The 14566-nt window shown below is 41.4% G+C and overlaps 1 protein-coding gene across 11 annotated transcripts in view; it reads right to left on the reverse strand.

The window, feature by feature from the left end:
• Positions 1-14566, reverse strand: part of NEK5 (NIMA related kinase 5) — a 28530-nt gene that overhangs the window by 11533 nt on the left and 2431 nt on the right. For 10 of the 11 annotated variants that reach the window (XM_072929449.1, XM_072929473.1, XM_072929468.1 and 7 more), the window contains 9 exons: positions 13689-13785; positions 8859-8956; positions 6831-6914; positions 6653-6723; positions 5399-5485; positions 4304-4358; positions 2096-2296; positions 1931-2012; positions 323-459 (listed from right to left, as the gene is read on the reverse strand). In XM_072929449.1, the coding sequence (XP_072785550.1) occupies positions 323-459; positions 1931-2012; positions 2096-2296; positions 4304-4358; positions 5399-5485; positions 6653-6723; positions 6831-6914; positions 8859-8956; positions 13689-13785 (912 nt within the window). The remainder of the gene's footprint in view (positions 1-322; positions 460-1930; positions 2013-2095; positions 2297-4303; positions 4359-5398; positions 5486-6652; positions 6724-6830; positions 6915-8858; positions 8957-13688; positions 13786-14566) is intronic. The other variant, XM_041716297.2, reaches the window with a different exon arrangement.

The following is a 14566-nucleotide window of genomic DNA, read 5'->3' on the forward strand; positions in this document are numbered from 1 at the left end:
TGTGCAAACATAAATGCTAAGCATGCCTAAATCCTTTTGTTTCAAAGGACCATACCAAAGCAGCATAGGTTCAGTATTTCCCATTTAGGCTTTCAAAACATCTCTTCTGAGGATTCAGGCACGTTAACTGTCTAGACCAAACTAGCCTCTACTGTCTTAGCATAGGCATTAAGCTAAATACACATCTTAATGTCTTAAGCCTTTTAAAGTAATTTTTTTAAGTGCAGGCATTTGCTTTCTGAAAATTACATATGTGTGTGTGTGTATAAATATATGTATGTGTGCATATATATATATATATGAGAATGTGGATACACAGTACCTGAATAATAGACTGTTGTACTCTTGAAGGAGGCTTCCATGCATTTCTTTGAAATAATTCTTGTTTCTTGAAAGTCATCACAATTCCAGATTCCAGAGAAACTGGGTCCTGGACTCTTGTTTTCTGAAGTTTATATGCTTTTTAACAATAAGAGACTTTAAAATTGCATTCTGCGCTCTCTACATGATTAATGATCAAGTGGTTGCAAACCATAGTAGCTTGCCCTCACCTAACACTGACAGGTTGGGTTAGTAAACATTCCTTACATCCTTTCAACATCATCACCATACCTTACAACATACCACACATAGTTTTGCACAGCACACTGAATAAGAGGGAGACCTTTAAAACTGGAGTGTTGATTTCATGCTAGTTCCAAGAACAGAAAACAGGAGGTCTAATTCACAGGCTCTGGGCACCTCTGCTCAGGCATTCCCTTTCTAACGCAGGCCCTCCATGCTCTACAAATCACTAGACAATGTTGTAGTACCTGTGAAATCTGAAAAGGCAGGCTGAAAAGTGAAAAACATACCTTACCAGTTTTCTCCTTATGTAGGAGGATACAAGTACAGACCATTCCAGTTTGGTCAGTTAGTATTTTGCAAATATCTTAGATGCAGTAATGAAAAGCAGTGTCCTTTCTTGGCTTAAGTAGCTTCAAAGTGAGTTTTAAACCTTTCATGAGCATTGACTGTTAGAGTATCATGTTTGGGAGATAAAATATATTAAAACTATGATTAAATTTTCAGAGATTTTAAGTGCTTAAGTTATTTTGTTGTTTAGGCTTCTGTCCAAATGGCATTGTTTGTGTGGGCAGAAAAACCTCATAAAAAGTCATTTTCAAAATAACATGGGCTCCTACACTACTGATGAATATTTTTTTTTGGGGGGGGGGGGGGGGGGGGGGCAGGGGGAGGAGGGGAGTCCAAAGTGTTTTTAAATAACTACATAGGTTATTTTCACAGAACTGTTTTAACATCCCAAAGATAAATTTGAGGACCCATTGGGATATAATGAAGAATATAGAATTAGAACAAAGTTACACTGCCAGAAACACGCCAGGTATTCAACAGTTCATAGACTTACATTTAGTCTCATTCATGTTTTCTTATAAACTGCATACCTAATCTGGTCTATAAATGGGCACTACATCAAAATAGAGTTCACTGTCTCACAATTTAATAGAATTTATGAGACTCTGGAAAACACCTTTTTATTGTTTTGTAAAATACTATGGAACATGGTTTGCAAGATTTACACTTTTTTCACACAGTAGGGATGTTTTTCATGTGATGGACACAAACTAGACCAAAGCCTCTCACTTTTGGAAATTCTGTTTTTTAAAGAACTAAGATTAATGTTTCAGCACTTTCCTACGGCAGCTCTTCTAGATGACTGTAGCTGATGAGCTAATGTCAAAGCTATCTTTCCCTGAACAGGACAGCAGTGCATTGCCTGGGTGAAAGGTACTGCTCCTGCAGATTTTTCCTCTATTTACTTTTAGCTTTGGGTGAAACCCTTCATCCAAATGTGCAGGAAGGACTGCTGGAGAAAGTTACAGCCAACGGTTGTATCAGAACTAATGATACATAATATTATCATCATTACCTTGTATCTGCTTGGCTCTAGAGTGAGATGCTGAAGGCCTTTTTCTATGTGCCACAGAGTGACTGAGTTCTTCCTGTCCTACCTATCGGAAAAAACAATATCTGACAGAACTGTTTATGCTACTTTCATTCTTATTTTCTCTCAGCAGGCTGCACAGTCACTCACCTCAGGGGGCAGATACCTGAGAACAAGTTTCTGCAAGAAGGGCTTCTTTAGAATAGAATTGATGGATGGTCGATCTCTCGGAGATATTTTAAACAACTGGGAAATTAACATCCTCAGCTCATAGGAATAGTTAGGAGACACTGGCTGAAAACGCCCTCTGCAAATCTTCAGCACCAGTTCATGCAAACTATTGCCTTGAAACTTAATTAGGGAAAACAATGAAAAGAGGACAGTAAGTATTTCTGGTTCAGAATGATGGACTAGACACCCCAACTTGAAAATAGGAACTTGCTGACACAGTCATATAACGGTTTGGGCTGGAAGAGACCTCAAAGATCATCTCATTCCAGCCTCCTTGCCATGGGCAGGGACACCTTCCACTAGACCAGGTTGCTCAGAGCCCCATCCAGCCTGGCCTTGAACACGTCAGGGATGGGACATCCACAGCTTCTCCGGGCAACCTGTGCCAGCGCCTCATCACCCTCACAGTAAAGGATTTCTTCCTAATATCTACGTTTACCATCTTTCAGTTTAAAGTAATTCTCCCTTGTCCTATCATCACATACCCTCGTCAAAAGTCCTTCTTCATCTCTTTCAGGCCCCCTTTAAGCACAGGAAAACTGCTCTAAGTCTCCCTGGACCCTTCTCTTCTCCGGGCTGAACAACTCCAGCTCTCTCAGCCTGTCTTTGTAGGGGAGGTGCTTCAGCCCTCTGATCATTTTTGTGGCCCTCCTCTGGGCTCCTTCTAAGAGGTCCATGTCCTTCCTTTTCTGGGGGCTGCAGAGCTGGATGCAGCACTCCAGACAGGGTCTCACAGAGAGGAGTAGGGGGAAGAAGCCCCATGCTGTGGAATTCCTCCACAAATCCTTCCTTGCTAGCCATGGTTTTCTGCAGAAAATTAATATAACCACTCTCTGATTGTGTTTTCTGGTTACGTTCTCCTGGTTTCAGCTGCACAACTAAAAGGTCTAATGACTTGTACCTGGAAGAGTTTTATTCACCCTCTGCTATCAGACAGTAACACAGAAGCCTGTCTTTCCAGAATGAAATGTGTTTTGCCAAAAGCTATTTAAAAGAGATCTACATACATATTGTCTTCATAGGGTTCCCCTTCAAAACCCCACTTCACCCAAAAGCCTCTGCATTCTGTACTCCCTCCAGAATGAAGATAAAATCCTGATCTTTTAACAAGTGATGCCAATCAGATAATTCAGCCCTCTCAGTTCACTATATCTCTTAAGAAGCCAGCACCGATATAGATTTTAGGGCCTTAGGCAAAAAAAAAACAAGTTCTTTCTAAAATCACCCTTTTATTTATGTGCTATTTTGAAGGTGGTAGAATTGAATTTACCTTAGCTTCACTTTAATTTCCTGTCTACATGTGCATTGAGTCACTGCCCTCACACTGAAACAGTGGGCAGCAATACAGAATAAAACACCTAATATTCATACAAAGTAATGTCTCATATTTTGCCACTTGGTGAAATCAGCAGGTTTTCTCAGCAGTATTCTCCTTGCTCCTAGTTCAGCACAATTGCTCTATTAGTGCAGCTCTACCTTCTCCCACATCCAAGCTCAGCAAAAAGTAAACATCTGCTGGTCCCAGGAATCTGATCCTTTTCCTGTTGTCAAGATTAGTTTCTGCTGTGTTCCCTTTTCCATATAACAGTCAAAGGCTGAGGATTACCTGAAGCTCAGATCAGGCTGAGGACAATACAACTTCCTGAAGATGCTATCTCAGCTATTTTCTGACATAAATGTGCTTTCAAACAAAATACATTTCCTTTAGGAAAATTCTTCCAGAGACTCAAACCATCTTCTGGGGAAATGTGGGGTTTAGGTTCTTTAATAAGTATAGGCTGGTATTTTAAAAAAGAAATGAGTAAAATTATATACCTAAGCCTAACCTTAATTCTTTCCATTGTTCATCTTTACTGAAAAAGTTTAGTAATTTTTAAAGAGCAAATATATGTTCAAAGTACATGCTTATGTAAGTAATAGAAATACAACATAATACTTTTTATTTTATTATGCACAAAACAGATACAATATGAAAAGTTAAATACTAGCAGTCATTCTTTAATATCAATAAATAAGATTAAAATAACTCTTGTAGCTGACTGTGAATACTATTACTACTACAGGCTTTGCAAGGTGACCGCTATATTTTCTAATAATATGATAATGAGCTGATTGTACAGTACTTACAGGATGCTTTAGTGCACATAGCTCATAAAGCACACAGCCAAGAGACCAAATATCTCTGTGAACAAGAAGTAATTAAAGTTTTAGTGAAAAGTCTATAATAGTTTCATCCATGTAATCAGTACCTGTTCTCAGCTCCCAAATTTATTACCATTATTCTGTCACAGACAGGTGCAACATTTTTTTTCTTAAGATGCACTAAAAAAAAAAAAACAACTAGAAATTTATTTTTAGTTGTGGCACCAATGGTTCTATGGTATCTAATTAGGTTTTATCATTGTAATTGGAAAAGGCACACGATACAAGAAGGCTGCTTAATACTTCTAGCAGGGTGAAGGACAAATCTGATTTGACAGCTGAGGAGACAATACAAGAGTAAAGTTCTCTGAATAGCACCTCAGAGCTGGGATGCTACTCTGAGCTCCTGAACATTTGGTGTTGATCACATTCCACACATGGAGAAGGGGGTCCAGGCCCACTCACTTCCTGACTTTGTAGTGCTTCTCATCTGATATTTCGTGGTAAGCCTCAGACCTATTTGTCTTTCCTGCAACTGGCTACTGCAAATTTCCAAAGCATCCAAACTAGCAGCTTTCATTTTAGTGTGTTTTTATAAATAATAAATGAATGTATCAAAAATTCATGAACTTGGAACTCTAAAGATGCATTGGTTATTACATCTTGGAAATGAGATACATTTGGCATTTGATGAAGAAGCAGATTAAGCAAAGGGAAAAAATACTGGTTTACATTTCCCACCACTACTAACAAGAAGCATTAAAAGAGAGTTTAAAGTATTTTTATAAAGTCAAAATTTATAATTATATTAAGCCTGTAGATTAATCACAGCAAAGTCATGATTGCTATATTTCGGACATTGTTAGTCAAAATACTACTGACATTGATGTATAGTATAAGGTAGTTGTTGTGTACAATGATGCATCTAATAATTGTACACAATAATACAAAACTTCACAAAGGGTGACCATGAGAAATTTCCATGCTCTGCACAAATACTGATTTAAACCATATTACTAAAATGAGTTCTTTCATGCCTGCACATCCTCACACACATAGGAAGAAAAGACAGAGACTTACGTTTTGTTGTTGTATGGTCGATTTTCACATATCTCAGGTGAAAGGTAATAGGGGGTCCCTACACAGGTATGGGCAAATTCTGTAGTACTAATGAAACACAATGAACAGAAAGGCTTACTCTCTCAAACAGTTGACAAACAACTGAACTAGAGACTTCTCTGCCACAGGTTAAAAAATGGGGACATTACTTCTGCTCTCCAAATAGATGAATAATGGAACACTCCACGAAAACCTACAGCATTCCCAGCTCTGTGTAAAGTGAGCCACTATTTTAATAGTGGAGAGTGTTTGCACTTCAATGGAAAGCACAGCAATTCCCTGTCCTCATCTTGGCCCATGAGACTTTTCATTTCATTTTCTCTCTTCTGTAGAGCTGAGTAACAGAGCTTTTGTGGACACCTGACATCCAGACAGTGTCAATTCACCACAGAAACTTAATTCACTGGTTACAGGAGGAAAAGTACTGTTAAGCTCCAATTATATTGTTGTATAAACCTATTACATAATTTTTTAAATTCATGTCTTGGACATTCAAATTCTGAGGTGTACTTCCCATCTGTTGGGTCCTGTTCTCCTGTGCAATCCTTCTCCTAAGTAATCCTTAAAGCAACTATGCTCAGAATACTTCCAAAGGAAGGCATTTTAGGCATCAGTAGTTTACATGCTGAGAGTTGAGTTCTGTCAAAGATAATCCAAAAGCACAGCAAGAGATCAAATCTAAGCATTTTCCTGTTGTTATCATGCACCCTGGTATGTTTTGGCCATACCTGGCCACTACACAGGATAGGCCAACCTTGTCCCCAGAGTCATTAAATATAAGGCCTCCTCTTTTGGGAGAACAATACAGATAAAAGGCCAGCCATGCTATGTTCTGAGGCCCAGGTGGTCATTCTGGGTATTTTTAAAAAATTAACATAGGTTTTGTCTTGGAGGACACACAATATATGTCCAAATTCTCTTCCTTTACTCTCTCTTTAGTTTTAAATGTTCTTCACTTTTGTTTTTATGAGGTAGCAGAAGTTATTACCAACAGTTGCATGAGCAGGAACTGTGTCTCCAGAAACAGATCTATGGTTCCATGCAGAATGGCATGATTTAGGATGATAGGAGAAAATGTAGTGTCAGACCCTTTGTATCCCAGACCCCTTCAGCAAGTACAATCCACAAACAATTTGCATGTTCAGGCTGCATTCTGGACGTTCACAAACATTTCTGTTTAGTGTAGGTCACAGACTGATTAAAAACCAAGCTTACCTGTTCAACTGTCTTGCTATGCCGAAGTCCCCAAGCTTTGCTACCTTTCCATTATTGCTAAGAAAAACGTTCTGCAAATTAACCCAAAAATAGTATGTGATAATGAAAGACAGCAGGACTTCTCAAGCACATGTTTCATAGGACAAAATAACCCCCTCTCCAGTACCAGTTTTACTACCTGTGCTTTTACATCTCTGTGCAAAATCTTCTTGTCATGAATATGCTTCAAGCCCAAGGAGATCTGCACAAACCAACTGAGAATCTGCAATGAAATTTACAGAGGTAGATACCTATGTATTTGTGTGACTCTAATGGGGCATCTTACTGAAATATATAAAACAAGACAACAACAAAATCCAAAATATATAAGACATACACAATGTGAAACAGTAAAAAAGGTATTTTAAAAGTTAATGCCATAGATTTTTCCTTTCCATTTAAAGCTATCACTAAACTAAATGAAAATAGATACCTACCCTACTTCCCTTATCACCATCAAATTTTCCCTGACTGTGCCAGGACATGCACTTGAACAAGGACTGAAGAATCATGCCAAAGGAAAGTAAGAATAATAGACCTTCTTTAAGAAGTGAGGAAATGCAAATAACTAAGACTGGATTGGGAAGTGGCTTCTTAATCCTCAGTGATGGAAGTCATACCACCCAGCTGTAGTACTTGTAGTCCTACTGAATGTGATCCAGAAACCAAAAAAAAAAAAAAAAAAAAAAAAAGATGAAGGACTGAAAATGTGGTGAAAGAAGGAAAGAAGCGAGCCATGAAGAAACCTGTGTAATAAGTAAGTGCATGTGTTTATCCTTTATCCTTGACCCAGTACAGCTTTTAAACATATATTTAACTTCCAACATACATATATCTTCTTAAATAAGGGCCTTTGGACTAAATCCAGAAACAAAACTACAACCTGTTGATATGCTTCTCTATATAGGAAAACTCACACACATTAAAGACTTTGATTCAAGCAATAATCTTCTATTTAGCAATGCTTGACATTAAATGGATAATTTCCTGATTAGGGCTGATGCCACAAATAAGGCTTTCTCAGAAATACATTTGAAAATATAAAGATATTTTAACACTATTATGTTAAATTGGGAAACTTTGCTTTCATTACTTTGATCGGCAGATGTATCTTTAGTTTCTATAATTCATTCTTCTATCTGTATTTCTTTCGCCTTGCTTTGGATATGTATTATTCTGTGACATTGTCAAGGGATTTGTGTGTTGGTTCTCTCCTTTCATCATCTGTGGGTTTGTCTTCTCTTTATTTTCTTTCATGTTCTCACTGCCTTTAGTATGACTCCCAATAGGATCTTAAAATTCATTATTACTGAACCAGTAATTAACTTTCAACTGACTTCTCCACCGAGTAGTTCCTCTTTTACTACTAAAGCAAAAAAAAAAAATTCACAATACTTTTTTTTATCTTCAATGTTATGCCTTAAAGTATATTTCCACTAGCAGGTTGTATAGTATCTACTTGGTTTCTAAGCAAAATTTTATTGTTCCTGAAAAAGTAGATTTTATTTATGACTAAATAACCCCAGAGTTCAGTCCACTAATTCCTACATAAAGACAATTTCCTTCAGAAAGCTAAGAGTTAGTAAAAAAATAAAGGAATAAGTAAGCAACAATGGGAAATTCTTCTTCTGTGAATTGCAACACCTATCATATTCACCTATTTACAAAACAAAACATACATGAACATGGCCCAAAAGCAGTCAGATATCTGGGCTAGTTTCTCTGTGCTGGTTTAACAATTTAAACGGCATCAGAGAAGTTTTGACCAAAATGAAATGAATGAGAGATTTACCACAGACTTCAGTATAAAGGAGGATATGCCATGATGCAAATAGCACCAACAAATCAAGAATTTGTATATAATACATCCTCCCCATGATTGAAAAGCACTATTTAAAAGAAGGTCTTCATGGTTTAATGGGTATATTACTAATGTAAAGAAAAAGTACATCTATGATGCAAAGAGCAATAAGAGGAAGGGGGCATTAAAAAAGTCATTATCATACTGCTAATGAAATAATTTCAGATCTTAAAGAGTGCTAAAAAAACCTTCCTACACTCCAACTAAAATTACCATAGTTTTCTTTAAAAGTTCAGTTATTATTGAATAATTCAAACCATGTGTTTCATATAATATGCTCTTCCCTCTAAAGAAAATGTTTTTCACCTGGTCCTCATCAAACAGCACTCCATGCTGCATATTTATCCTCTTCATTAAATCTCCACCATCACAGTATTCCATCACAATATATAGGTTGTTCTTTTCTGAAAGGAAAAGCATAATTTTGCCTTCATTCCTGTATTATTCATTAACACAGCAACTGTTGCCTTTATAAAAGACAACGGCGACCTGGTTACAAGAAGACAGCACGGCAGCCCGGCTTCACCCGGGCTACTCGGACTAACGACACACGCTGGCACCAATTTGGTGGACGGTCGAAAGCGTTTATTATCTTATCTTATGGGTTTAAATAGGTTTGGGGGTCTTTGCTACGTCAGAGGGGGGCTGGGGGTTTCAGGGACAGTGGGTAGTGGAAATTTACCAGAACAGGTGTGGCTACATTCTTCTGGGACTCTTGGGGTTAACTAGATAAGCAGGGGAGAGAGAAGGGGGGAAGGGGCCTATCTTTTCCGTGACATTCCGGTAATCTTCCGCTCCGCCTGTCCCTATCTTACCACATCTCCCCCCTCTTTATCATATACAAAATGAGGTAGTTGTAAATAGAGACATTGGAGTGAGGTACAGACTTGTAACTTGTTAAGGAAAGGGTGGTTTAGTAGATCAGGGTAGATTTTCTAAGGCAGGTGCTGAAGGCTTTAAAAGGTTTAGTTTTTGCTTATTTTGTAAAACTACTTCTGAAAGCAAAGAGATTGATTTCTCTAGATAGGAGATGGATTTCTCGATCTTTTGCAGGTCTTCGTCGATGGTCATTTGCAGCTGGGAGAGTCCGTGCTGCTGGGTTGAGATGGCTGAGACGCCCGTGGCGGTGCTAGCTGCTCTCAAGCTGAGCAGCATCGCGATAGTTATACCTGTGATGATTTCTCTTTTGTGGAGTCTGTTAGGTTTTTCGAGAAGATGGTATATTTTTCCGTCTGAGTGATGTAGGACCTTAGAAACAATCAGAACTTGAACACAGAAGTTGATAGAGTTATTAAACTTGGTAAGGAATATATAAGGATTTATTTTGGGTTTCTGGCAAACTTACATTTCAAATGTGGATGGGACTATTTACTTATTGGTCTTCTGTGGGGGGTGTCTCATTTGCACTGGTGGGGGACATTGGCTGTGGAGTAACTGAAGGGGGTATTTAAAGCATCGCTTTCGTAGAAAAGGGGGTTTAATATCATAGTAAAACTAATAGGGGTTAGTTAGGTTTGATTTGGTTTTATTTAGGGTTAGTAAAATAGCTTCTAAACAGGCTGGCTATGTGGAACATGAAGGATGGGGTATTTATTAGATCTCACCACCGTGGGATTTTTAGGTGTTGTCTGGCAGTTTGGTGGTCTGTTATTTCTTTCTGGAGCAGGGGTGTGTGTGTTACTGGGATGGTTCACAAGCGTGCCCTGCAAACAGAACTCATAGCTTCTCATTAGTTTTGTTTTGAGGGTCAAGTTCGGTTGTTAGCAGTGGTGTGCAGCAGTGGCTCTCATGGTCTTACCACATGGGGGTTCTGACTGCCACAGAGGCAGCACGTCCCCCACATCCCTGGGGGCTTTCTCCCCACTTTCATGGCTAGGGCTACTCCGGGGTCCCGTATCGGGGCGTCTCTTGCTGACCCTGCGGCGCGCGCGCCGCTTGCGGTGGGAGGGGGCTGGGTTCGTCCGCGCGCTCCCCCCCTGCCCGCGCGCCCCCCCCCCGCCCGCGCGCTCTTTGTGTGTCCGGGGGTTGGGACCTGTATTTTTTGGCGAGATGCTCTTTTTTGTCGCAGCTCTAAGGGGTATTGTGACCGCTTTTCGGTGCGGCTTAGAACTTTATTTGGTTTTGTTTTAAGCTGTGCTGGTTCCGTATCTTTTGTTTCGGAGTTTGGGCTGGCTCCCGCCGGCTCGGAGGGGTCGGTAGCGCTGTTGCCAGGCTCCGCGCCGGAAATGAAATGCCAGCGTACTTCCGGGGCCCCGCGCCGTTTTGTTCGGCCCCGGGCTCGCTCCTCCCCGCGGGGGAGGCGCCGCTCCCGCCCCCCTGGCTCGCCGCGCCCCCTGCGGGGGGTGGTTTTTGCCTTATATGGTGGCGGCTCCCGGCGCGGCCGCTGATTGGCTCTGTGCTCCGAGCCGCTCTCCGCCCCTTTCTCCCGCGCGCGCGCGTTTCTGAGATCGCGCGGTGTCCGAGTTTTCGCGCCGGGACCGCCCGGGTTCCGCCCCCCTCCGCGGCACCCGGCGCCATTTTCAAAACGGCCGCATGGCCGCGCGGCCGGGGATTCTCCCCGAGCCGCGGCCCCCGCGACTCCGGTCTCTCCCGCCGGCTCTCGCCAAGAGCGCCTCGCGCGCGGCTGCGCTTTTGACCGCGGATCTCTGACCGGCGGCGGCGGCGGGACGTGTCGGCAAGCCGCGGCTTTTCGGGGCTTTTTTGCGGCGGGGGTTTCCCGGGGGTCTTCCGCGGCGGGGGCGTCTCGGGGGGCCCCCGCGGCGGGGCTCGGCGCTGCTCCGCTCGGCACGCCGGCGGGGAAGCGGCGCGGAGCCGCGGGTGGGTCCGATTTGCGGCGGGAGCGGGGCCGCGGCGCTCGGAGCGCGCTCCGGCGGAAGCGGGGCCGCGGCGCCCGGAACGCGCCGCCCCGGGCTCCGGCGGGAACGGTCTTCTGTGCCGGGCTGGGCTCCGCTCCCCGGCGGGGCCGGGCCGGGCTCCGATCCGGGGAAGGGGCTGTCGCGCTGAGCTTTCTCGGGTCTCCGGTTCCGGGTGGGCTCTCCTCAGGGACGGTCTGCGCTTTTGCCCCCCCCCCGAGCTCGGGTTTGACTAATAAACACATATGTGCTGCACTCCGCGTCTCCTGCTTTTCTATTGCTTTGCGCGGGGTTTTTTTTACCTTGCTCTGTGCCGTAACGCTTTCGCCTGAGGATTTTGCCTCTCTGGCTAGCGTGGCTGTATACTGTTCCCATATCCCCGGATGCATGGCATCCACTGAGCATTCGGCTGCTCCAAGCTCAGGCAGCCTTGCTATAGCAAGATAAAAGTCCCTGAGCTTAAATGCGATATTCCATTGCCTCATACTTACGACCCAGGCGACGCTGCCTATGACGCTCGCGGGTCCGGGGACGTCTCCCCTACGCCTGGGTACGGTTCCACCGTCCTGGCCGCTGCTTCTGTCCAGGTGAAACCCGTCCACCGGGCGAATTTTGTCCCGGGCTTCGGCACCAGATGTTGCCTTTATAAAAGACAACGGCGACCTGGTTACAAGAAGACAGCACGGCAGCCCGGCTTCACCCGGGCTACTCGGACTAACGACACACGCTGGCACCAATTTGGTGGACGGTCGAAAGCGTTTATTATCTTATCTTATGGGTTTAAATAGGTTTGGGGGTCTTTGCTACGTCAGAGGGGGGCTGGGGGTTTCAGGGACAGTGGGTAGTGGAAATTTACCAGAACAGGTGTGGCTACATTCTTCTGGGACTCTTGGGGTTAACTAGATAAGCAGGGGAGAGAGAAGGGGGGAAGGGGCCTATCTTTTCCGTGACATTCCGGTAATCTTCCGCTCCGCCTGTCCCTATCTTACCACAAGCAACAATTTATTTTTACAGTCCTTCTTTCCAAAGGTAACAGTTAACCTCTACCTACTCCTCCAAATGGATGCTTCCAGTGAAACCTGATGCAAAAATTAGATGTGAAAGTATATTTAAATGGAGATTCAGCAAAATACTAAACACATTAGGAAATCCACAAGAGACCCCACTGACAGTTGTTCTTACAGGAAACTTAGCAGAATGCTTCAAAGGTCAGGTTTTTTGCCAATAACTAAGTATGCAGCAAGGCTTAGGGAAAAAGTTAAAGGTAGACAATATTCCAAAAAGCAAAAATAAACAGCAGGGCCTGCTTAACAGAAAAATTCAACCTATTCTTACCTCTCTGGGGTTAGAAGACTATCTGATTTACATGTCCCCTAAAATATTTACAGTCCTGGTCACAGAGAACAATTTGAACAGAAACTGCAACTATAGCTTTTATGACATAAAGCACTGCTTATGGCAGATGCCAGAGAAAAAATAAATACAGGGAATTAGCTTTCATGGTGAATAGAATTCCTTTTATCTCTTTCAGGCTGGAAGAATTCTTTATCCTTGAGTGACGATTCAAAATACATCTGAAGAAAAAAGGCCAACACAGCATTATGAGATTGATATTGGATCACTGGAAAGACAGTCCTATATCAAGGTATGAAATGCCAATACTGTTTTTACATTCCAGATGCTGAAAGATATTTTCAGATGGACTAACAGATTGCATTTCTATTTAATGGCCTCTTTTTGTGCTTGCCTGTTTTGTCTGTGTGTATGTGTATGCATACATAAGTATGTGAATATGTGTGCATGCATATATGATGTATGTATCATAATCATATAATGTCATATGTATGTTATGCGGATAAACAAAACATGAGGAACCCAAATTTAGATCAGATGAAATGATTACTCTATTTCTTGCCTATTTCATCAGCCTTTTGTCCTATTTGATCAGCCTATTCCTTGCTATAATCAAAAGCTCTCTTATATTGAAACTCCTAGAAAATCCCCAATAAACTCTGGACTCCCATAAAAAATCAAGACTAAAGTTCAACTTGGACAGTAGAGACACCTCAGGATCTAGGATTCATGCCAAGTACCCACTCACACATGTGAAAAACGCAAGTGATGCCTGAATTTGATGCTTCCTGTCATTTCTTGGAGTTGAGACCTTTTCCCATGTTTAAGTAAGGCATTAGGGACAGGGCTAAGGGTGGCCAACACTAACAACGTAGGTTTTCTGCCTTCCACTCCTTTCACCACAATTAAAACAGAAATGTTGAAAGTCAACCTTGCAAAGAAGCATAGAAGGTTACAATGTTTGCATGCTTCATCTTGGCCAGCAGAATTACTTCTTTCTTAGAGGCTTCTTTTTCTTTCACAGGCATCTACAAAGAATTAAGAAAGTAAATGCTAGCAATGATATATGTAACCATTTTCAAAAATAGTTACATCATTACCAAACTATTCCCACTAATACAAAATACCATGTACCAAGACAATGTAGAAATATTATAAAATATGATGTATCTATAACATTTAAAAAGATTTGCAGTGTATGTTTGAAAGTATATTGGAACAATGCTAAAGTCAAACACAATTTCAACATTTTACAAACAGGCAAATGTATGCCTTTAAACAAGTTAAAGAATTTAAACTCTAAAGTTAAAGAATTCCTTTAAGAATTTGAAGAGTATGGATGTAGATGACTCTGTAATGCTAATATGGATGATGTCAAAAGATCAAAGAAAAAGAAGGAAAAAATCCTTCATTTTACTGCTATGTTACAAATGTTCTTGTAACATTTCAGGCAAGCTCCTTGCCCTGCTACATTAATGGAAAACTACTATTTAGTTTATTATGATGGTATATTAATCAGTACTACCTAAAAATTAATTTCTCTGAGTGTCTATCCTTCAAAATGTCCTCTTGTAATGTATTGTAACCCTCATTCTTAAGAAATATTTTTGAAATGTAATCCTTAAAGATTCAAAAATCAGAAACTGAATAAAACACACTCTACAATATTAAAAAGAAAAATTGTTTGACGCCAAAGTAGCAATTTTCTGTCTCCAGCTTCTGATTCTTGAACAAGTGGGGTTCACAGTAACATTTCATTAAAAGCCATTCTTCTAGTTGTACATCAAAATCTAAGATTAGAAATGCATG

This window comes from Taeniopygia guttata, chromosome 1 (genome assembly GCF_048771995.1).
Source record: "Taeniopygia guttata chromosome 1, bTaeGut7.mat, whole genome shotgun sequence".
NCBI classification, from domain to species: Eukaryota; Metazoa; Chordata; class Aves; order Passeriformes; family Estrildidae; genus Taeniopygia; species Taeniopygia guttata.